The sequence below is a fragment of the Poecile atricapillus genome, chromosome 3 (assembly GCF_030490865.1).
Source record: "Poecile atricapillus isolate bPoeAtr1 chromosome 3, bPoeAtr1.hap1, whole genome shotgun sequence".
In the NCBI taxonomy this organism is placed as follows: Eukaryota; Metazoa; Chordata; class Aves; order Passeriformes; family Paridae; genus Poecile; species Poecile atricapillus.
The window spans coordinates 19,434,901-19,460,373 of NC_081251.1; the positions used below are offsets into that span (position 1 = coordinate 19,434,901).

General features: G+C 35.8%; 1 protein-coding gene across 1 annotated transcript in view; it reads right to left on the reverse strand.

The window, feature by feature from the left end:
• SNTG2 (syntrophin gamma 2) overlaps positions 1–25,473 on the reverse strand; it is a 143,774-nt gene that overhangs the window by 96,054 nt on the left and 22,247 nt on the right. Inside the window, exons 3-6 of the mRNA XM_058834556.1 lie at positions 17,934–17,990; positions 17,789–17,846; positions 5,861–5,904; positions 5,710–5,751 (exon numbers count right to left, since the gene is read on the reverse strand). Coding sequence (XP_058690539.1) covers positions 5,710–5,751; positions 5,861–5,904; positions 17,789–17,846; positions 17,934–17,990 — 201 coding nt within the window. The remainder of the gene's footprint in view (positions 1–5,709; positions 5,752–5,860; positions 5,905–17,788; positions 17,847–17,933; positions 17,991–25,473) is intronic.

Consider the following 25,473-nt stretch of genomic DNA (forward strand, 5'->3'; position numbering starts at 1 on the left):
CCACATTACTACAGAGTAAAATCTGCAAATAAAATACATAACTTTTGCTACTTCTTAAGCATCTATTTGAAAATACATTTTATAATTATTTTTATGACTGTATTTTATTAGTCCATCATTCTAAGTCTGGTTTTTTTTATTATTTTATTAGTTTTGCTATATTGGTTGAGTAGTTAAGCATTATGCACCTATGCCAGCTTGTATTCTCTGATAATTTTTCTACGTCATCTCTTTTTTTCTGACATCATATGGATAAAATTCATAATCTATGTTCCATCATTTGGAACTGAATTCCAGAAGACCATGTAGAGAACTTCAATTTCAAAATAGCTAATGTAGAATGGATAATGGATTAAAAGAAAAATGAAAATAAAATCTCACTATCTTAATGAAGATAAGCAATTTTCAGGTTCAATCCTTGCATCTCAATTAATCAGCCTAATGAAGAACAAGTTCATCACTGCCATCCAGACACGCCAATCACACATTAAACAGCATTACAGCAAACATCTAAAGTTATAAATATTAAAAAAAAAAAAATTACTAGTGACTAATAACTGTTCAAATTCTGAAAATCTAAAATTATTCCCAGTGAATGGATTATCTGTTTTAAGGATATTGTTTATTTAGCAACGTTCTTCTGTGATAATATTCATAAACAAAAAGAAATTAATGTTTCCAAGTACTTTCCTGGATCATTGAGCAAAATTCCAATGAGATTAACATTTGTGTGGAATACTAAAAATGTGTGAAACCTACTAATTTACTATAAAATACACAAATAAGATATAAAAAAAAAACAAACCATGCAACACCTAATATTCCATTTTTGTATAACCAAACTCCCTCTCCTGCATTTTCTAGTTAATGGAATAATCAGTTTTTTAATCCTTGAGATGTGATTAATTTCATACAAATTTACATTTTCACTACTCATAGATACACTAATCATAGTCTACATGAAATTATGCAGAACCCTGTCCAATTCCCCTATGAAAGGCAACAGTGATGGTTTTTCATCACATCTACAACTTGCTTACAGTGGAAACAAACAGGTACTTCTAATATATTTCACAGTGCCCGCTAGAGCAGAGGGCAGTGCTTACCCGAGGGACTCACAAAAATCTTTCTGAATCTTATTTTCCTCTTTCACTAACAAAAGGGAGAGAAAAGTACCCAGACTCATACCACAAAATGCCACGATGTGTGTTCAGACCAGTGATTATCAGGTGGCTCAAGAAGATGCTCAGAGGGCTGGACCATCTCTCCTACAATTACAGCCTGTGGGAGTTGGGGATGTCCAGCCTGGAGAAGAGAAAATTCAGGGAAGACCTTCCAGACCCTAAAGGGGCTATAAGAGGGTTGAAGAGGGATTTTTTACAAGAGAATACAGTGACAGGACAAGGGAGAACAGTTTTAAACTCAAGAAGGAGAGGTTTGAATTAGATATTAGGAAGGAATTCTTCACTGTGAAGGTGGTAAGGTACTAGAGCAGCTTGCCAGAGAAACTGAGAATGTCCCATCCCTGAAGTGTTCAAGGCCAGTCTGGATGGGTCTTTGAGCAGCCTGGTCTACTGGAAAGTGTCCCTGCCCATGGCAGGGGTGTTGGAAGCAGCTGATCTTCAAGGTTCCTTCCAAACAAACCATTTTATGATTCTGTGATTCTATCCAAAAATTCTAATCCAAAAAATTCTGTTGAATCAGAAAACTGCCCCCTTGTGTTACATTTCCTGTCACAGTTTATTGTGAATAGCTTGAAAATTGAAGTCCCAGCCAGAAGGACAGCAAGCAGTACACCTTTGTGAACTTCAACCAAAATACTCTTTATATTTGCTTCCTTCTTTCTCTCTACTCAGGAGATCTGACTGCCCCTTTCATGCACAGTGACAACCTGATTAGCCATCAGCAAAAGAAAATTAAACTGCCTCTCTGATACACAATACAGAAACAATATTAATCTCAGAATCATTTTCTGCATTCAGTCTCTCTACACCCGTAGAATATTTCTAAAAATAAACTTAAGTTTCAAGGAAGAGAAATTATTTTCAATTTTCAACACTACTGTATTACCTACTACAAAAGCAGAATTTTTCATGGCACTGATTCTGAATTATATATTCTATCCATACCCTTATCCAGAACTAATGTGTGGTAGTTGCAGCTTGAATAATTGTGGGGAAAAGAAAATCCTAATATCAGAAGCAAAAACCAAGAAAGCCAGTTTGTTGTTAAAGTGTTGCTAACAGAGTAGCTAATTGTTTGGCTTGCCAAGAAGTAATCGAACAACAGACAGAACAAACTGTCCTCCTTTCCTAAAGTTCTCAGATTTTGTACCCTTCTCTGACATGTATTAATTTTAAGTCTTTAACACCTGTGAACCATACTGATATGCAATTACACTTAAGCTTCAGTTTTATAAAATAAAGGTTTTCTGATTTTGTGCTGAGTGCACTTCCTCACATCCTGCAAGGGTGAACCAGCAGACATTCTAAAATGGCAGAAAGTAAGAGCCAACAGGGGGAAAAGTCTGAACAACAAGGAATGCCACTGTGAAACAAAGTAAAAAACCAAAAGAAAATTTTTGAAAACATTTATTAGAGTTACAATTTAAAAAATAAAATAATCAAACCACAACAAGAAAAACAAACAGAAAACACCCATCAGATCAACACCAAAAAAAAGTAAGAAACATATTTGCTTCTGCCCCTTAAATGTCTTATCACTGTGGTTGGACTAGTGGAGTAATTCAGAATCTCTACCTTTGCCAGCAGCATCAGTTTTAACAGTTCATGGTGGGTTGATTCCCATTCCCCCCCATTGGTTGGGAAGAGAATAGGAATAACAAAGGAAGAAAACCTTCACGATATAACAACAGTTTCCCAATAAAGACAATTTAGTAACTTAAATAAAGACAAAAGTAAAAAACAAAACAAATTATGCAAAGGAAATCAGTCACAACCTCCCGATGCCCATCCAGTCTCTGAGCAATGGCTGGCTGCTTCCTCCAAAAAATACTCCCCACAATTTTTATGTTTCATGGTATGGAATATCTCTTTGGTCAGTTCAGATAGGCTTTCCTGGCTGTATTCCCTTCCAACTTCTGGGCCACTCTCAGCCTACTCATTGGGAGAGGAAAAAACTGAAGAACGGAGAAGCATTGATGGCCTACAGGCACTGCTCAGGAATACGAGACAGTCTGCCAGGTTACTAATGTTGTTTTAGTCATGAACAAAAATACAACACCATACCGGCTGCTACAAAGAAAACTAATGTAGTCTCAGCCTAGACCCAGTACACAGTCCCTTGAATCACATAGTACAACTCACAACCTGAAGTTAGGTGTTTGCAAAAGAGGCCTCCTGTACCCAGAATGCAAGCAGCTAGAAATGCCTTCAAACTGTAGGATGGTATTTCAGGAGCCCAACTTTCAAGTAGATGACTGAATATGTAAGAGACCACAGTAATAGATGCATAAAGAGCAAGTCAAAATAATTACTCAATAACCTTTGTCAGGCTTCCATTATGTACATTGTATTATGTTAACAAGGTTGTGTAAACTTGAACCCAGAGTGGATTAAGAATACCCAAGCCTCACTGATGAGTGTCTTTTGAACTGAAGTGCTGGAGCACCTGTCTTTTAACCTGAGTGACATTTAGAAAACAGGACATCTTCTACAGAGAGAGAAGATGTAGGTATGATTATGTAGGTTAGATGAGTCCTCCATCCTTAACCTCCTGCTTTCTGGACAACTACCTATAATCACTGTATTATATTACTAACTTAATATATTGTAACAAGCTTAATATGTTATATACCCTCTTCAGTGGTGTTTCTGGTACCCAAACTTTCTTTTCAAAAGTATTCCCTTCAAATTGTAAACCCACCCTATTCAAATAATGAGGACTTTCTCTCAACCATTATTTTATAAAAATGCAAAGACATAATTTCAATAAGAGAAGAAATAACAAATCTTCCATTCTCTCAGGAGCTTTGGCAACAGCCCACCTCATTTCATAGAACCAGCTCTTCCCTCTACTGTCTGACACATCCTTCTAACCCCATTATAAATATAGTAACACACTGTGGTAGCAGCAATTTTGCTTAATACTTCTACTGAATTCCCATATACAGGGCAAGGAGCAGACTATGCATTTCTCTCTCATTCCTCATCTCTGTTGTGTTACACTGACAGCTCAAGAGCACTTCTTGGTTTTCACAAACAATCCTTAAGGAAAGTAACTTACCATTTTGTGAGGAGTAATGGTGCAGTCTGTTTACTGAATTTTGTCAAAGTTCAAATTGTTTGCTAGCTTGTTCCTTTCCCCCCAGGTTAAATGTACTGTTTTCTCCCTGCTGTTTTCCCTCCCTCATCCTGATTATCAATGCAAGCCCCTCCCTTCCTTCTTGAAAGTTCCTTGCCTGTCTCCCCAGCCCTGCCCCTACTCCGCTATCCATCATTGTAAACCCCACCCTATCTTCCAGATCCTTCCCTATCAATCATTTGTCCCTCAAGACCCCACTGGTTAGTGCATCTTGCTCCCCTCCCTCTGTGTATCCCTATTGGTTTTAAAGTTGCAATCCCCTCCTCCCCTCAGGATTCCCTATTGGTCCACTGTTTGTACCCTCCCCTGGAGATCGGGCTGTACTTAACCCCTTGCACTGGAGTGTTCAGGGTTCTATCGGACCTGACCCCTTTGAGACTGATCCCTCATTTCCCAGTCCTTAATAAATATCAATTATCCTTAATTATTATTAATATATTAATTATCCTTAATAAATATTGCTGGGAACTTCACTCCAGAGAGACTCCTCTACTTTTTTACCTCCACCCCTGATGCCATCCACTGAAGAGCTTGGGCTGGCCCAAGTCTCTGGAGGTTTCACTGAGGGAAAAGCCAATATCCTAGTGATTCACCACTCATGGTGCTCGCCCGTGCCAGAGGGAGAGAAGGAACACCATAGAGCTAACCAGAGCTCTGGTGCAGTGCAGCGTCAGAGTAACTTTCTGGAAGTCTGATTTTTTTTCTGTGCAATAACAGTACAAGCAGCAGGAGGGCAGTTAACCAATACACAATAGATGTAACTCTGCTTTACTGAGATTGTCTGTCAGAGAGTCAGCTTGATGGTATTAATCAACACCAAGGAAAGGACTGCAAGATCATGCCAGGTGCACTTTATCTTGGCCTAGAGAGATCACCCTCAAGTAATAAAACAAGTTTAGTTCCTTTGCCCATGTAATTTCTGACTTGCTGATAAAACTGTCAAAGCCCATGTCATTTATGGTTGCTACAGATGCTATTCTGAGATACTGTTTTCAGTGAATCAACTGATAACTGCCAATAAACAGACAACAGGGGGTAACAATTTTTATCTATATGGCCTTGCACTGCAAACCAGAAAAGCACTGCACATAGAGTGAATGTGAACTGGCTTTGTCCTCATACAGTCAATATGATAAATGAACCAAATCAGTAAAACCCGTCCACTATTCAATAAATTATTTTGTTTCAGGTTAGACCAAACATTGTGGTAAATTGTATTTCAAAATGGAATTAAATAACTGGAAAACTTTTAATCAAACATATGACAAGCCTGATGATAGCACTGTCTTTATAGTAAAAAAGAGTAAATTCATTTGAAACAAGGCCAGAGACAGAACATGAGATATTTCTGTACACCAGTAAAAATATCAAGGTGGAATGACTTACCACTTCTTCATGGGTAGCACTTTCTACATTTATACCATTAACCTAAAAACAGATATGATAGAGAGAAAATTATTTGTAATGCTAAGTTAGTTACTAAAATAAAAGCAAGTATGAAACAAATGTCTGTGGAAAAAAGTGAATGTTTACTGACCTGTATTATTGCATCTCCTATAAATAACATTCCTGTCTGTTCAGCTGTGGGATTACAGAAGGAGTAGATTTTAATTGATCGTAATACTGAAAAAAATGCCACATTCTCTTCCAGCAATTGGTTTAACACACTCTTTGTAATCCTCATTTGAAACTGATTTGGTTGAGAAAATACCAATGGCACAGCAATCAGTATTCATCCAAAAAAAGGTAATAGATTCCTAGCAATTTAAAAAGAAATGAAGAGAGCTACTTTCGAAGCATAAAGAACTTGTTTAGTATGGAATACAAATGTCAATTCTAATGAAGGATTTCATTAAATTATGTGGAAAATGTGATTCACACTTTTCATTATTCTTTCACAAAAGGGAAACAGGAGTTTCTGAAACTACCTAGCAATTCCTTTCCCCCTGAAAAAATTTACAGGAACTGCTGTAATTAAAGAGGTTGTGACTAGAAATTAATACAATTTTTAACATGAATTTTGAGTTAGTTTTGTCCCTAAGAGCAACATTATTTCGATCTACAATTTGCATATTTCCTGCCTGTCATGGTTTTAAAGCAGTAACTAAAAAATTACTAGAAAACTTATTTTTTGCTGTGAGATATGGATTAGAACAAGAGCAAAACAGGCTTAAAATTTAAAAGGAATAAAGAAAGTTTATTAACAAAACTACAAGAATAAGAAAACTAAAATAAAATTTCCAGAAAAACCCGTTTATCCCCCACTACCCAACTACTCCCTTGTTTACATAACAACATAGAGACAAAAAACTTTGGAACTTTGGTGTTTTAAACAGTGCCAATTCCTGCTAGAGTCTTTTCATCAGCCTTTGTCGAGAAACAGAAGTCTTCTTCTGCTAATCTATGGAGTTTCTCACAAGAAAACTATTTCTGCTACAGCTTTCTATTTCTCTGATGCCAGCTGCCCGGAAAAATCTGCCATCAGATTTTCTCCTCCTATTTCACATCACTCTGAGGTGTGCATGGGTCAATGAGTCTAGGGATGTCATTTTTAAGGATGAGTTATTCAAAGGCAAACGTTCTCTTCATCTGTCTCTGTGAGCTTTCCTGGAAAGAGAAGTTTTCTCTTTGCCTCTCAAGGCCTCAAATCTTCAACTATTACTTCTCCTCACTCTGTTCCAGCACTTCACTGTATCACAATTACTCCACCTTTTGCTCAAAATCCACACTTTGAACACTCCATTTCTCCCAATATACTCTCTTATGAATTAAAGGAATTTTATCAGAATACTATTGTCCATCTCCATAGCTTTAACAGAAAAATATTTCAGCTTAATTATAGCATCTCCTTATTCTCTACCTCTTCTGAAGCTTAATTCTTTTCCTTACTGTCTCTAATAGTTTATAAAGTCTCCTTACATGTTGATTACTCTCTTTTACTCTCTCTGGATAAAAGGATTAATCTGCAAGTCTCATCTGGGTAATGAAAAGGTTAAAATCTTGCCCAGGCTTTGTAGATGGTTCTGTGATCTCTGCTGGAGCAGCAGCTGGAGCTGTCTGCGATGGAAGATTCTTCATGGCTGCTCTGGAGAGTGTGGTCGCTGTCTCAGCCTGCCGAAGGTCAAGAGTTTTTTTTCCTTTCTTTACTCAGCAGTCTCTGGTGAATTCAGTCACAGCAAAAACTGCAGCCGAGCCAGGGACCGGCCTGGCCCGGCCAGAGCCCGGGGCAAGCCCCACAGGCCCCATCTCCCGGCCGGGAGCCGCTGGGCCCAGCCCAGCCCCTGCCGGGGCCACATGGCCGGGCAGGCAACGGGAGGCCAGAGCTCTGTTACCTTTCACAGCCAGAACAAGAGAGCCCTGGCTTTACATCTGAAGGTGGTGTTCACAAGTTGATCTCACTTTTCAATAATCAAAACTGCTGTCAATTCTTAGAAATGACCAATAATTGGTCAAAAGAAAAGACTCCCATCAGCCTCTCGCAACTTCAACTTCCTCCCAGCTCCCGAAGCTATCTGAAAGGTAAAGTTACCCCATGACGCTGCCTTACAGAGTTAATGGGACTAATGTCACAGAACTTCAAATAACTCTCCATAGATACAAACAATGACATTTTTGAGGCCTATTCTCTAACTTTTAAACTTTTAACTTTGTTTTTTTTTTGGTTATAATTTGAGGATGTTTATCTCATGAAATGCATTAATTAATTAATAGTAAGGCACTTATCCTGAAAAGACTGATAGTATTAAAGAAGGCCTATTAGTCTTATATATGACCTTTAAGGTCACAGCTTGATGCTTAGAAGAATGCCATCAATGTATTCATCAAAGTATTGTGAGAAATGAAAATAGAAGTAAAAAAGAAAGGACTGCATAGAGTATTCTTTATTTCTGCAATTTAGCTGTTGCTGCTGCAAATGCATCTTTGTTACAAAATAGCATTTTTTTAAAAAATAATTGTTCATCACTCATTTGGCAGATTCAACATTATAGTTCACTAGTCAATACTTAGAAAATTTCACTTATTTCACTATTTATTTTAAAAATCATGTTACAAATTGTATTTGAGGTCTTTATCCCACTTCTCATCCTACTTCGTATTTAAAAATATGCATATAATTTGTAGTAGCTGGTATAGAAAAGACATCTCTGTACAGAAATTTAATGGAATTAAAGCAGTTCAAAACTGTCACAAAGCAATCTGAAGTAGTTTGTCCTGGATACATACATTGGTAGAGGTGCTGAACATTAGCTTGGGCATCTCAATACTATACTTCTATTTAAGATGTTAGTAATACATACACCAATAGTGAAAAATGTGAAGGATTTTTAATTCAGTGCTTATGTTATAGCCATTGGGCCATTTTAAAAAAGTGGAAGCACCCTTGAATTTGAGCTAGAAGGAAGAGGATGAGTTTGAAATTCCAGTTGCGGCAAAGCAGAAAAGGGTGAATTCAAAGGATGCATGCCTTGTCCCCCGTGTCTTTGACTCAGAAGTGAGTGGAGAAATTTAAAGCATGTTTCTGTAAGAAAGTTGCCATGATTTAACCTCAGATGGCGACTATTTACATGCAGCCACTTGCTCAACCCTCCTTTCCAACCCCATTTTTCTACTCCAGGCTGGCCCAGAGGAATGGGGAGAAGACTTGAAAAAAAAAAACTCTACACCAAAAACCTCATGGACTCAGATTAAGAACAGTTTCATAATTGAAGTATAATAATAGTAATGGAAAGGTGAGAGTGTGTGATAAAACCCAAGAGAAACAAGTGATGCACAATACAATTCCTCATCCACTGCTGACTGATGCCCAGCCCATCCCTAAGCAGCAACATGCAGCTCTCAGCCAGTTACCCAAGTTGATATTCCAAGGATGATGTTCCATGGTATGGAATATTTCTTTGCCATGGAATATTTTTTTTGGCCAGTTCAGGTCACCTCTCCTGGCCATGCTTGCTCCCAGCTTCTTGTCTTGTTTGTGGGCAGAGCATGGGACAGTGAAAAGTCCTTGATTTAGGGAACACCCTATTTAGCTACAACTAAAATATCAGTGTGCTATGAACATCATTCCCATACTCAATCAAAAACATAGCACTGTACCAGCTATTAAGAAGAAAATTATTCCTATCCCAGCTGAAAACCAAGATACAAAAGGCATGTGTGAAGAGGCAGAATAGAAAGAAGTCATGAATCAAAGCAGTTGATGTTGATGTTCCTTATATCCATACTAAAAGTTTCGGAGATTTTAAACAAGGTCAGACAGGTCCTCCAGTCTAAATGCTCTCAAGTGAAGAGAAGCTGGCCAAGGAAAAATAGTGCAAAAAATTTCCTGTTTTGTGGACCCCTAAGGAGCCGATCCTAGGGCACACCAGTACCACACCACGATGCACTCCTGCTGCCAGTAACAGCAGCAAAAGGGCCCAATAGGCAGAAGCAGACCTTGCTTGCAAGTACTGCAATAGTCCCTGAAACTGGAATCAGTGTAGAACCTGGACAGCAACCAAACAAGGTGAAACACAGGGAGAGTGCATCCTCAGCCTCCTTCAGGAGGAAAACCCTAGTAAGTCAATCCGTAGATATTGCTCTGTGTGGAGGTCACAGTAGGATTGACATTCCATCTCCCTGCAGCAAGGCAGATGTGTTTGCTCTTCAACAAGTACCAGTCAGCTGATCTGCAGGCCACAGGTGTGATGAGCACAGCACATGGGGGCAACAGCAGTCCTGCTTTCCTGAGGCCCTGTGCTGTTGGCTCTGCTGGGTGGTCAAAGCAGCTGTTGCTTTTGGGAAGATCAGCTGGAAACAGCAGTATAGGAAAAAGCACAGTAAAGAAGGAGATGTGGAAATGTGAGAGATGAATTTTTGAAAGAATTTCTGTAAGAGGTGAAAACAGAAAAATGTAGGGCAAGAAAGCAAATCATACTGAACCAGAAAGTGTTTGTGTGAAAGCTGTGAAGTACTGACAGAAGAAAGCATGATGAAGATTTGCAGGCAGTTAGATAGTTACTACCAATCTCGTGGATGTTTGTCTATGTGCAATCCACTGCATAATGACACAGTATCACAATTGTGCAACATTGTCTAAATTTTCTGAGAATACTGCTGCCTTGTAACAAAAGTTATAATAAAATACATAGGTTAGTATTCATGCAAAAAAGGAAAGACTAAGTTGTAGATGCAGCTAAAATTATTGAAATAGCACTGTTTAAAAGCTCAAGGCTTAAAAAGGAAAAGCAGTGATTTGAAAAGGTATAAAACCTCAAGGAAGAAAACTGGGTAAATGGAGGATTGTTACTTGACAGCACAGAAAACAATTCCCCTTCCAGGAAGCAGTGGAGGCTGAACCTTTCCCCTGGGACTGTTGACTGCCAGGTCAGCAAAGACCCATTGCTCATTCTACAGGGGTGATGAATACTGCAATATCCCCAGCCACCTCATGTGCGTTAGCCAATAAATTTTATAGTTGAAGAACACAAAGCAATTATATCCTGCTTGCTGAGTCTCAAAAAACAGTCAAGCCTATCCACATTAAATAAATGTGAGAAGGAGCATTACGTGGTCAATACCAAACACCCTACAAACTGAAACAAGCACAGCATTTGGGACAATCAGATGACTTTCTCTAGAAGTGCATTGTACTCCATTAAACCAATAAACTGGACACTTGCTGCTGCCATCATGGCTATGCTTGCATGTCTGTGATGAAAGGCTTTGGGTTTAGCCATGGTCTATAATTTAAAATCAAGGATTATTACTAAAAATTACATTTTCCATAAATCAAATTGTAGAGGGTGTGCCACTACAATGCAGAATTTACTATATAATTTAGAAATATATTAGAAATAAAGTGACTCGAGAAACTGCTTGGAGACAAAAAGTCAGCCCTGTTTCTCTAAGGCATATTTTAAAACTGAAGACAAGACATCTGTTGATGTTTTCATGAAATCATATTCTCTCTCCATTTATATAATATGACAAAAATATTAAGTAAAATCTTCCACGCTACATGAAACTTTATCCCACTGGCAATATCCTCATATACAAAGGTGCTTATGAAAGGCTGCTCTAAAATTAGCAGTCACCATGTGTAAAATGAAGCAACACTAAAACCAAAATACTTTAAAAAGAGCTTTGGGCTACCACAGAGCATGTAACCTTATTGACTGAAACGATAAACACAAAAATCCAGTTTGCTTTTCAAAATCCAGTTTGCTTCTTGAAGTTTTACTTGAAATAATATTTTAGTAGAAGTGAATTGAACACATCCAAAAAAATATTAAAAATAAAATAAGCACAAAGTACTGATAAGCAGAGATATACCAGACTGTAAAAGAAAATGAGGCACATGTTACAATAAGTAGTGCTACATCACCTTTACTCTTCATCTTAATTATATTTAGAGAGGTTTAATGCTGATTAAATGTTGAACATTGATTAAATTCAAATGTAATACTGAATGAAGGAAAGCAGGACAGAAACTTAAAAGGTCTTATGTTGAAGTAATGGTACAAAAATAATAATTAGAAAAAGCTAAAATCTTATTTTTAAGTATATTAGATTAGAAAAAATTTCCCAATGTGAATGATCCATCATTCTAATCTTTTAAAAAAATAAACCTCAGGCAGAGCCATGAACTATTAAAAATTATTTTGCACTCAGTGAGAAGGGAAAAGAACGAGTAATTCTAGCTTTGCTTTTCTTACTTTTCCTATCCACTAGGGCTGAAGAAGGGATGTATCAAATTTCCCAAAAGTTTCAAGGTAGTGAAATGGTAAATTTACTGAACAGAGTATCTAGAAATACTTACTTACAGTAGTTAATTGATGCACATCTCTCTGCCCATTTGAGTCTGTACCTAATCTGGTATCTTTATATTTTTCATGGTAGCTCACAGTATATATTTTAACACAATTTTTGCTGAATTCCTTAATCACATGAGAAACATACAAGGTACTATGTCTTATGACAAAAAATGCTTCTTAAATCACACAGTGAGCTGCACTGACTTCATCGACCTCTCAATTCACAAGCTTAATATTAAATATATGCACAAGTATTTAACTGCCTGAAGAAAATCTAAAGGAATAATTAAGAAACTGGATGAAATGAAAAGATTGAAAAAATTAAGGATGCAAAGTCAATTTTAATATACACAGATTTTTTTTTCCCCCTCCTCTTCCATGAATTGGACATGATGAAAAATGACTGTAAAGATGCACCTGGTGCAAGCAAGACCTTTAATATAAATTGATTTAAATTGATTTAATATTAATGTGATTTAAAATAATTAACTCAATTATGGATAGACATTGGACCTTAAATACATTCTCCTTAGGTTGAATAGAAAAAATTTCCTGAATCAGAGATCAAAATACCTTGCTTTTACTTGTTGAGTGATCTTCAACAGCTCATTATAAGATGTTCCTTCTAATAAGAGGTACTGCCTTTCACTGCCTGTCTAGTCTTGAGAAGACAACAGTTAAAAAGAAATCCAAAATTTTAAGAATGTACTTCTATGCCTTCTGAAAATAAGTTTAGAGATGGAGGCATAGGTCCATGAGAAAAAACAATGGGTATGCTAATTTCATAGCATATATATCATTATGCTATTTCATACATGCATATGATATTTCATATCATATATCATTAGCCTTCTAATAATAAAGAAAAATAACACTGTCAAAGATAATAAAAAATTGACAGAAAATAAGATTAATGCTAAAAAAAAATCTGAAGAACTTCTTAAGTGATATTAGGAGATAATGTCCAAAAATTAAACACCTCAACTGTCTTGTATTCTAATGAGGCCTTATGTTCTAATGAGACTATATGTTCAAAGATGGCCTTGTATTTAGCCTTTACCTTCATTAGCACAAGGTGTAACAAATTTCTGATCCATTCTGTCTTCCTTATAAACCTAAATACCTCTATTTTTGCTTAACTCATCCTTAATATTGAGCTTGCTGGCTCAGTGGAATGAACCTCCAAGGCTGAGGAAACTAAGGTGAATACAGCTGTAGGGATTAAGAATATCAGCTGTGGATACAACCACACTCTGCAGCTTGGTGCAATCGCACATCATGCCCACCAGCTTGTTCAGACTAGACTGGGTTATTGTACGTGTACCCTTTTGGTGACTGCAGCCAAAACCAAAACCCAGAAATCTACCTATGGAGGAGGCATCACATACAATTTCACACCAATCATCTTTGTTTGGCGTGTAAGTGAAACTGTTAAAAGCCCTCATCAAACTGATGCCACGTCCTCCAGATGGTCCTGAATGCAGGCAGCCAGGATGTGATATTTGGACACAGTCTGTGTTTGCAGAACACATGGGTGTAAGCCAAGAATGTTTCAGTTGCTGAATGTCTGGAGTTCATTCCAGTCCTGCCAGGGTATACAGCATCAGTTAGAAATGGACTTAACAGAAAACAGAAGATTTTTCAACACAGCGTAATGTGAGTTATGAGTCAACTTTTGTTAGAGAAGGTGGGAAAATGCATTCAAAATAAGACTTGAATTAATTTTGGCTCTTAAGGGGAATTTTTTTTAAAACTGGCACAATGCAAACTAACCCTATTCCACTGGGTTTTATTTCATTTTATTTACCTATTTTCATCACCCTTCATGAGCTGAACAAACTGCTCTGTTTCATCATTGCTGCTTGTCTGACTCCACATATTACATGAGCTATGAGCAGAACTTGCAGCAGTAGTCAAATTATTGCAGAGGGTCTCACAAATGAAAAGTTGCATCAGATGAAAATGTGATTTCTAACTGGATAATTCTGCAACATAAAACAGTACTTTATTTTTTGGTGTTTAAACAACCAGTATTTCCAATATTATATGCAGTAAATCACTTATACATTGCATGAGGTAAGATTTCAAAATCCATTCATTTTTACAACCTCCACTATCTAGATTCCACAAACTCATGAACAATCTTTAGTAATGAAAAATGGGAATGCACAGAGAAAGATGTAAACACATGAAAACTTGTACGCTTTATACATATATAGCACCTGGAGATTCTCTGAAGTACTTTTAATTGATCTGATGGATTCACAGTACAACAAGTAAACCTGGCTGATATGATTCCTTTCCAAGTTCTGGACATTACGTTACACAGCTCTAAGGATAGGATTCTACATTTATTTGACTGTAAATCCACAGCAATATTTTCCCTAAATAAATTCTCAATATGATTATAGCACATATATAAAAATATACACACTTAGAAACTAATAGCAAATCACCAATGTACTACATCTTAAGCCAGTTTCAAAAGGAAAACACAAGAAAAAAAATACTGTCTTAAATTACATTTAAAAAAAAAAACAGCAAACCAGCCTGAATCAGGTTTATAGAGCCTGAGAAGTGAAAACTGAGAAGTTTTAACATCAATAATTCTTTTCGTAATCTGGGAGATTATCAGCAATGTTGTTAGTACCCTGAGTCAACAGATGATAAAATATATGGGTAGGAAAAAATCATGGTTTTGGAAGTAAAATAATTTCCTATGGGATAAACATTATTCTGTGGCTAATTATATCACATTACTCTTGATATTATAACTCTACATTGTTTTTTAAACATTGTAGGTTTGCATTTATTTTTCTCATTCTGTCTGGCACAGAACTTCTTTTCATTTTAACTTTAAATTAACTTAAGCAAAAGCTTTGGAGGTAGAAAAAAAAATGTAACCTTTGCTAGAATGGAAGACAATCATTCGAAAAAATGTAAAAGGCCAAACTTGGTGATGAGTCATTGGAAGTAGCAAAACTTGCTCTGATACCGTTGAGGAGGACGTGCTCAGGAAAAACTCAGGATATTTTTCACTGTGATTTGCATAGATTGGACACCAGTCTCCAGCACTGAGTGACCAATTAATCTTGTATTTTGGAAATGTAAAGTCATGCTCTTGAACTGGGTTTCTGTGTATGTTTCAGTGAATTTGTTCAGGAAAGAAGAGTGATCTAGAATAACTTAATTTGAAATTTGTAAACACAGTGATCACAGCTGAGAGGTCAAAACTGTAAGGATAGTATTTATAGGCACTGCTGCTACAGATGTGCTTCTGTGGAATAATGAATGAAATCCTATTGAAATGTTCATCCTATTTCAAAAACTGAAGCAAAAATGCTGTCAGCTGATTGCTTAGGTCAGTACCAACAAAATCACTCATCTGATGCTTAAAAAAATAAAAGAGTACAAAAATAGACAACTAATTATTTAGATAGGACCAAGGTTATGGAGATCTAAAGAAGAAACAACTGTTTTATTCTACTATGCTTCTACATTTGGAACTAAAAAATAGTACTATATACAAATGAAGTAAAGTTGTAAACATGATTTTATACTGTTGTCATGTAAAAGGCATCAAATTTCATGAAAATCGTCACAAATTATCAACCATTTTAGGAAATCAGCTCTTTAGTTAATATGGAGAATTTTACTCATGTATGTACAGGCATTTTACTCGAGTAGAGATAGCAGTAAAATGCCTGATAAGAAATTGCTTTTTTATCAGGTAAATTATTTATTTTCTAATGTTATTGCACAAAAAAGCCTTTGTAATTTTTTGAAATTCAGTACATTCGCTTGAAGCAGCAACAAATCTCACTGCTTAACTAAAAGCCACTCTTAAAGCCAGCCAATCAGTTTCACTGTTATTAGTACCTTGTGTAATGGAAGTCCATTGGTGATTTATCTACATTATGAATACAGAGATTTTCAGTCCAAAACTTAATTTTAGATAAATCTGTACTGGTCTCATTTCTCTGTCATGCATAACTCTTCCTCTCCTTTAAACTTTTTACAGGTATTATTTTATATGTAAATACATCTGTGTTTTGATATGCATGTCTATGTATATATATTATATAAATGGAGAGAGAATGCACATATTTGTAGAACACTTCTTATTTTCCTTTAAATAATATTACCAGATTATTTTCTCTTGCATTTAAACACTAGAATCTAAAACCAGAAATACTGCCTCAATGTCACCTGTGAGATAAATTTAGACATGTTCTCTCACTTAATTTCCAGTTATATATGATACTAGAAGAGTAACACTGAATAGGTCTGTGAAAAATCTTCTGAGGAGTAATTTTCAAATTTGAAGTAAAAAGCTGATCCCATAAAAATCATTGTTGCATTTGTTACTCTACAAATAAATACAGATAAACTACTCACAATATACAAAACTCTGAATGTAAGTATTCTATATACAAACTCACTACTAACCTTCGTTGAAAGTACTATGCTCTAAGAGAGCAGGACATATATTTCCTTGGTGATTAATTTCCTGAATTACTTCCCTTAGACCTGAATGCTTATGTTATTATTATTATTTTCATGTAAATTTTCTTGGTATTGTTTATTATACTGTGTATTTTATTTAAGGAGCATATCACTGTTCCATATACAGCAACGTAATTGATATAAAAACACCTTATCTTCCTCAGTGCAGAAACAATATTATAAAAAGAAATGTAAGTACTGTACACAGGAAACTTGAAGCAGTTTCCAGCAGGATACAGGCACAGGCAATCCATTCAATGTTCACTAGATATCAGATGAAATCAGGTATTCATTTTAAAAAAGGACCCCCTGAAGAAAATGCAGAGGATAAAAATCAGCAGTCTGTGACCTTGTAAAGAGTGGGTCTAAACATGGTGTTAAGCAAATGTGCTTCATCTCCATTACAGCAAAGCAGGAAAAGAGCCTGATCAGTTCAAAAGATTATGTCAGTGGCTTTGAGATCTTTAAGGAGGAGGATGTGCACTAAGGATTATGTCTTTGTCTTTTTTTGAAGGAAATGTTACATGAAATGGATAGATTTATACTAGGGAAGAGAGGAATCACATATCAGCTTTGGAAAACAACAGATCTTATAATACGTAAAAGATTGCCTCAGAAAATAAAAGTACAAACTTACCCGCATGTCCACATCTACCGGAGAAGAGAATATGACTCTGCTTTTGATCATCTAAGATCCTTAGTTCATGTCGCAAGGTACTTCCCACCCACATGCAACTTTTCCTCACTAAAGAGACCCTTTTGTTTTCCAGACCAATTCTCCAACCTGCTAAGTTCAGTCTTAGGTCTGAAAAGGTCTCCCAAAGGTTCCTTTTGCTAGATAAATGTCAATGTAATACTTACCCAGGATAGACTATACTGATTTAGATGTTGTGGTATCCTCACCATATTTGTAAATATTACAAATCACTCTCTGCAGGCACCTAGGCACAGCTAGTCATACCATATAGAAGTGAATTACTATGTGGGGAGAAAAAACCTTTTTCTCTCCTTTGCATTAAAAAGGTTAAGTACATCAATAGATTTCCCATGTCATATATATGTTTTTGTAAGTAACTTTAAATATTTTGTTTATAACTGTCTTACTGAAGTAAAAGCGGATTCCTGATAATAGCTACAGTACTATATAAGTAAATAGCATAAGTTACCTGCTTGGTCTTTAAATATTTTTGATATGACGACAGGCACTTTGTGCTCAGCACCACCCTGTAAGAAAAACATATTGATCATGAGATCTCAACACTGACGTGCTTGTACTGAAATTCAAAAGAAGAAAATAGACATTACCCATACCTTTATGCTTAAGCCCAAGCCACCAACTGGTTGTCTACGAAGTGTAACAGTTCTGTGCTTTAAAAAATTGTAGAAAAAATAAATTTAAGTGAAAATACAATATCTGAATGAGCATAAAAGATGTTCCTGGGCTCTCATTTACTTAAAAAAAAAAAAAAAAATTTAAAAGTAGTCTAGAATCCAAGTGATCAGTTCTGAAGTATCATTCAACATTGATTTATAGGCACTTCATTAATTCCTTATCACAGAGAACAGAACTTGTGAGTTGTGTATTCAGACTTTAGTATGCTTTTCTATCTCTCAAGTGATATTCTTCCTGAACAGAAATTTGCACATACTTTTCCTTTGACAAGGGAAAACTATATGAAGAGCTCATATATGTGCATTTTCATAACAATTGTGTATGTATATTTGTTCTAATTTCTCAGCCAAGTATACCAATGTTTTCTAGTCTACTTCTTCAGATCCCTATGTATTTTTTTTGCACCATATGCTGCAAAACTTTTAGTGATAGTCTGTTTCAAATGTTTAATTTTTTATTTCAGATTTAAGTGCATAAGGAAGATAAACCTTTATCAATATTTTTCTAGAGAAACCTATCATATGTTTAACAGTGTGCTGAATTTGATGTTTCAATAATGTGTAACTCACGGTGCCTGACAGTATAATAACAGCACTTCATCAGTTGACAATAATTATACAGTCGATAGTAACTTTTTTTGGAACATGCTGAACAGCAGTGAATAGAATGACATCTTTATGTTATTTCTGAACATATAAGATTATTTTTTTTTCTTTTTCTGTACGTTAAAAATTGTATATAAAATTACTCCTACAGGTATACTTTCTGTCTGGGTGTTTTACAATTTCTCTGATTCAGATAAATATAAATTTTTATTTCAGTAGTCAAGACATAACCTTATAATGACAAGTTATTTTAATATATATACCACTTTTTTTTTGTAACACTCATCATGCTAGCACTCATCATATTGAGTCAGTGGAAAGTGAAACAAAATAAAACTGAAATTTCAGTTGCATTTTAAGTGGAAAAAAATAATCCACATGGTAAAAACAATTAGGAATCATTTAATACCTTTTTAAAATTGCATCTGTTTTCATGAATACTGTACACTAGTCTATGCTAAAAATGGAAAGCTGCTGCATTTTGAACATGGTACCTGACATATCAGAAGTTTATAGGATTCAATTTCAGCTGATAAAATTCAGTTTCTTTGAAATTCGTGCTAATGCAAATTTTTTCATAGGTTTTTTCTTCATTTTGAACTGCATCAAAACTTCTGCTCAAAATTATCACACTTGCTGACAAAGTTCAGATCTGATCTGAATCAGAATACATCCCTAACTTTGAATTCAGTGATTCATTCCCAAGAGATTTTTTCCAGGTACTAATAGCTGACTGATTACTTAATTATTGTTTTACTCCACCTATTCTTACACCTTGAAAATATATTATCCTAATATATCCCATCATGAGGAGATAATGAAATAAATATTTCCAAATTTTAGTTTGCTTTAGCATGATCATAAAACAAATAGAAAGCTGCTATGTGGATAGCTTTAGCTGTTTTACAAAAAGGATAAGTAGATTACTACTTACTGGCATCTTATACTTTCAAATAGAGCTAACATGCATTTTTGTATGATTAATAGGTAGCCCTATGAAGCAATCTATTTGCATAACATTGGTATAATCTTGATACTTCTATTTTAATAGTTCATAGCATTGCTTACTACAGATATTAAAATACTCTTATTAAAAGAAGAAATTAAACTCATACTTAAATGACTTCTACATTCTTCTAACAGCTTAGTAAAGGCTATGTTTAAAAAATGCAAAAGCTTTCTTCTTTTCAAGATGTTCAAATTGCAAATTAAAATGCTAAAAGCTGATCATGATTAAGTATCATGATCAAGATCATTTACACATATTTATTTCAGTTCTATGATAACACATAATTTGCTATGACTAGAAAGGCATAACTTTCTTGCCCTGTTTGGCTTTTCTAAGGAAACCTTAACAGCTGCTGGCAGAAAAAAGACAGTGAGATTGGTAGACTTTAGGTCTGAATGAGTCCTGAATTTGTTATGGAAGGACAAAATTTCATGACTGAAATTTGAACTGAAACCCAGAGTAGCTTTGTACGTAACTATGAAAGAAAATTCTACTCCAAAACATCTTGCCATGAACTGAACTGCAATATTTGTAGGGATATAAACAAACCTAATTGTTTGTGACATTAATGTCATGCACATATGCAGCTGAAAACCCAATGTGTATGTCTCAGTCTAACACACAAACAACTTATTTCACTTTTTTGTTGCCTGCAGCCTAGTTATAATTTTTCTTTCCAGAAGAATTTACTTATGGTTTTAGAGTGAAGTGAGACAAACATTTGTATCAGTGTTAGAAAAATAAAAAATACAATGCTATTGTTGACAGTGTAATTTTATTTCATTATAGGCAAGGAAAACCCTTTAGACTGTCTTACTAATCATCAAGCTGTACAGCAAAGCTGAAACTAAATTTTTTTTTTAACTAACTTTTTTTTGCTTTTTAAGTAGCGTTTTTTTGTATTGTTTAACAGCACCTACAGTTTCTTGAAACTCTGTTCTCATGGGTTCCAAAGCACTCGATGTGTACTCTATAAGCTACCAAACAGAAGCAATTATATATCTGGCATGGCACAACAGCCTGTTTTGTTTCCTCTTTCTAGGAGATTAGAGGACAAAGTAGTATTCCACATAAAACTTCAGGATGCATTTGAACTGACAGAATATAAGTAATAATACTGTAATTGATAGGATACCAATATGAAATATTCCTATCTTTTTGAGACCTTTTATTTTTGCAAGCTGTCAACTGGTGAGGCAGAAAATTTCAGGAACTCCAAGAGCGATGTCAGACAGGGAATATATTGAAAAGCAGATATGACAAAAAATTTTAACCATATAAGACAGACACCATTCAAAAGAACACTATGTGAACTACTTTACAGAGAAGAGACTACTTGTTAACAGGTGTTCATAACAGCTAAAATGAATAATACAGCTGAAAAAAAGCTATACTTTTATTAGTTGCAAACTTAATGACACTTGCAAATGTAATGGGGAGAATTATATGGTGAAATACCCATCGTTTAGGTATGAGATAGCTCTACACAGAAAACCTACTAGATTCTGTTAAAAAACAATGACATTATAGAAAAGTTTATCTCTGGGAAGGTCTTTTATGTCTTGGTATTTGTTCATATGAAGTGGTACAACTGGTGCTTAATGGGCAACATGAGAAGGCAATTGCAGTGCTTATTTCTGTTGCTGTGTTTTAGGAAGATTTTATATACAAATATATATGCCAATGCCTACCTGATACGTCATTATTACCAGGTTGTTAACACCCAGGACTGGCCCTTGTGGTAAAGGATCTCTCATTAGAAAAAAGTATTATATCTATCTATCTGAATAATACATTGTGGAGATTGCAGAATGAGATTATGCTTGAAGCACTCCAAAATCATTGATATAAAGAGACATTTTTTAAAAAAGATTCTGTATGTACAATACTTTACTTTTCTGTTCCAGTCTGCATGAAAATATTAATTAATACATATATTATTTCCAAGCATCAAACTGAAGTACATAGCAAAAAATGCTGGAGCACTTGGCATGGACCATGTTCTTCAGGTTTTGTAGAAACTGTTCTAAGAAAAAAGCTCATTCACAATGGCTAGGACAGGTTGGAAGAGACAGATCACCAACGCTTTAATTTTGTTCTTTTCCCTTCTACTTATCAGTAAGATGACTGTGATGACCCTACTAGTGTCCTCCTGGACTGCCCTGTCCCCATAGCAAGGAGGTCAGCTGGGGAATCCCTGTGCTGACTTCTCTCCTGTGTGGGCATCTTTCCTGCTGCAGGACCTGGACGCTGACAGCATTAAATTTGGCAGGAATAATTCTCTTAGAGTAGGACCATAGTTACAAGTTGGGCAGAGCTGCAAAGATCACACCTCCTCGTGTTCCCAATAATGGCCTTGGGGGTAACTAAGCTGACCACTGCCCCAGTGTGATGGTGGCACTTCCTTTCCATCTTTTGGCTTCACTGCCCAATAGCATTACAAGGTTAAATTTCTGGTACCAACTCCACTTGTTAGCCTGAGCCTGTGCCCATGGGCTAAGAGTAGTTGGGCTAAGCTCTGCAGTTATCATGGGGTGCTATGTGCCTTATACTACTTCAGACAGATATTGGCAAAAATGGGTCAAACAATAGCACTAATGTTCATAACAACGGCACACCAAGAAATCCTATGGAATGTAGGGGCACCAACAGGTACAGTGTCATGAATCATCATCTATATTACCAGTTAAGACAAAAATTACTGGTCTTGACTCAAGGGGACTGGTCACATTCACATAACTCAGAAAAGGAACTGGTATAAATTATATGTGTTCATATAATTATATAATACTCATGACTAAATGTGCCTTGGTACCTGAGCCTATCTAGTCCCACACTCACACCACAACAGACTATTACCTTAATAGATAGCAGTCTAGTCCTTAAACATAAAAAGTGAATAAACAGGAAGACAAGAAAAAGTGAACAAAGAGAACAAAGAAATCATCACTGCATTGTTTACAGGTTTTTTTAAAAATAAATTTATTCTTACTTCTAAATTCATGCCTAGTATTTATTGGAAGGGGTAGTCTCAGAAGTTCTTACTTGTTGAAAGTAAGATGTCAAATTAACTACAGACACTACATGGCAGCTTTGCAAGAGAAAAAAAAAATAAAAAAAATGCAGAGTTTGCCATCTAGGCCCTTGGGAAACATACTGGGGAAAGGAAAAAGGAAAACAAGAAAGTGCAATAATAAGACTTAAAAGAGAAGCCTGTAACCTGTCCTGCATCAATGCAAGGGAAGAAGCAGTCTGATACCTGAAGGGGTAAGAAGATTACACTGGTTTGACTTGGGATGGAGTTAGTTTTCTTCTTAGGACTTAACATATCAGCCATATGTTCCTTTTCTTAGTAATTCTTGAAGGTACCACAAGGAATTTATGAGATAGGAAATGACTGAACAGATCTTGTAAAAATGTGAGACCCAGTAAAATGCATCATAAAAGGCAGATATCTGGCTGGTTGTTACATATCCCAAAAAAAGAAAAGAGAATGTGGTGAACAAGAGTATGTTGAAATTTTTCAGGGAATTTTCTCCTCAAGAAGGGGAGTTCCCATTATGAGGGTTTTCTCAGCTCACACCCTCCTCCTCTCCAGACCTTGAGCTCCCTCAGTAAACTGTTCAACATGTATTTAGCATTTAGCCAAATAGGTATTTTCACTTCCTCTCATATGACCCTCACTTTTCAGTCACTGGCAGCAAAATTCCACCTACTCAATGACTGCAGGTTGCCATGCAGCTGCTGGCTGACTGTGGCAGGACATCTACCCTCCATCCTCTATACCACAGCTGGTGCACATAGAAGAGATAACCCAGGAACTAAAAGGCCCAGCAAGAGGTCATTTCTGGTGCTAAAAGGGCTCAGACCTCAGCTAAGATTCAACATCTCAGTCTGGAGAGCAGATGTGAGAAGAAATAAAAGAAATATTCTTTATTAAGAGACACTGTTTTACAAACTGTGAAAGATAAGTTATCACAGAAGCAGAAGCCTCTTACACCCTGAGGCATTTGAGACTTCTGCAGAGTTTGGAAGCAAATCCATGGTTATTTCCCTCTAGAGATTGAGGGAAAGGATCTCAATGTGTGCCCCACCAACAATTGGATGGTTAGATACATTGAATCCTAAGTTATATTATTTCTTTGTTAGCTGTAACATTAATAGGTACCTTTAACCTTGCACTGTATGCACCTACTAGTAGTTTCTCTTTTCATCCTTAATCCTGTGTAGTATTAGGTTAAGTCTTATGTCTGTTAGTTTTTTGGCTATTAAATAAATAATTCATTCTATAATAGACCAAATCAGCCATTATTAAAGAACTTGCAAATGAGATTGGGTATTGAGGTGCTGGCCGCCTCAGTAAAGCTACTGCCTGCTGCCAGAGGCCTGGGTAAAAGACATGAACTTATCTAAACCCCCACATCCATTTGTAACACTGACTTTCCTTGTAGAAGTGTGGATTTAAAAGTACAGTAGGGGCTGCTCTTGCTGAAATTATTTCCAGATGGAATTGAAAAGAAACACCATACTGAGGAGGGCGTGTACGTGCAGCACACTAACAAGAGATGCTGCCGGATTATAGTTAACCACTTAGTTAACAATAACAATAACTAACAATATAGGCATCTACATGACAAGGCTAGAACCACGCAGCATTATGCTAATATGTAAAGATATGTATCATACAGCACACCAGAGGAACTGCAATGCCTGTACCTAGGACTGGAACAGATTCCTTCTTTCAGTACATGCCAGTCAGGATGAAAGAATACTTGATTATAAGCCAGAAAGCACTGAGTTTTGATTGCTGCTTCCTTACACACTGCTGTTACTACTTGTGTATGTCCTGAGTAAATATAAATCTTAAAAAATGAATGCAGCATAAGAAAAATGTAAATGTCACACTGTTAGCCAGAGTCTGACTGAACATGCCATTTCTGCATTTCCATAAATCCTTAATACTGTCCTCTTAGGGAACTGTAATCACAAGCATCTTATATTAACCAGGTAAACAACCAAAGAATGCTTTGAAAAATAATGAAGCAGCTTTTCTATAAAACTACACTGGGGGTGGGGTCTGAATTAGAGAGCTTTATTACAAGTAGGATTAGCTATACTGTTGGTTATAACATCTGGTTTCCAGGAAAAGCTTTTTGTTCACAGGTATCTGTATAAAATTTAGTTCCAAATCTGGATCATTTTTAATAACCTTCTATATTCTTAGAAATAGTTGCATTGTTTAAAAAGACAGTGTAACTCATAAAATGGAAAAAAATATTGAGACAATGTATATGTAAGTCAAGAAAACTTCAAGAAAGAGAGGGAAAGAAACAAATTAGTCCTCCATGGTAACATGTGATGCCTCATTCTCCACATTCATGAAGTGAAGGCAAGGTGTAATAAGGTACAAGTAGACAAAAATCAAAACATTATTTTGAATGGGAGAGTTTTGAAGCTTAACTTCTTGCACTGCACAGGTTCTCACCTTTTTCTAAAAGGAAAATAAGAATGCAGTAAAAATTGACTGAGGAATGCCAGTTGCTGTTCAGCTTCGTATTAAATCAAAGCAGATCTTTTCACGTGCTAAAAAAGACCTGGGACATCTGCAGATTAAATATAATAACATTTTTATCAATTTACATTATTATCTTATTATAAATGTTATATTATTACTGTAGATAGAAGTTGGTGAGTTTTTGTTTGTTTGTGTGGGGTTTTTTGTGGGTTATTTTGGGGATTTTTGGGGGGAAAACTGTATTTTTTGGCAAATTTCTGTGGAGTTTTTTAGACAAAAATGAAGTCACTCATTTTATTTACAAAGCTACAAAAGCTAAGGAAGGATTA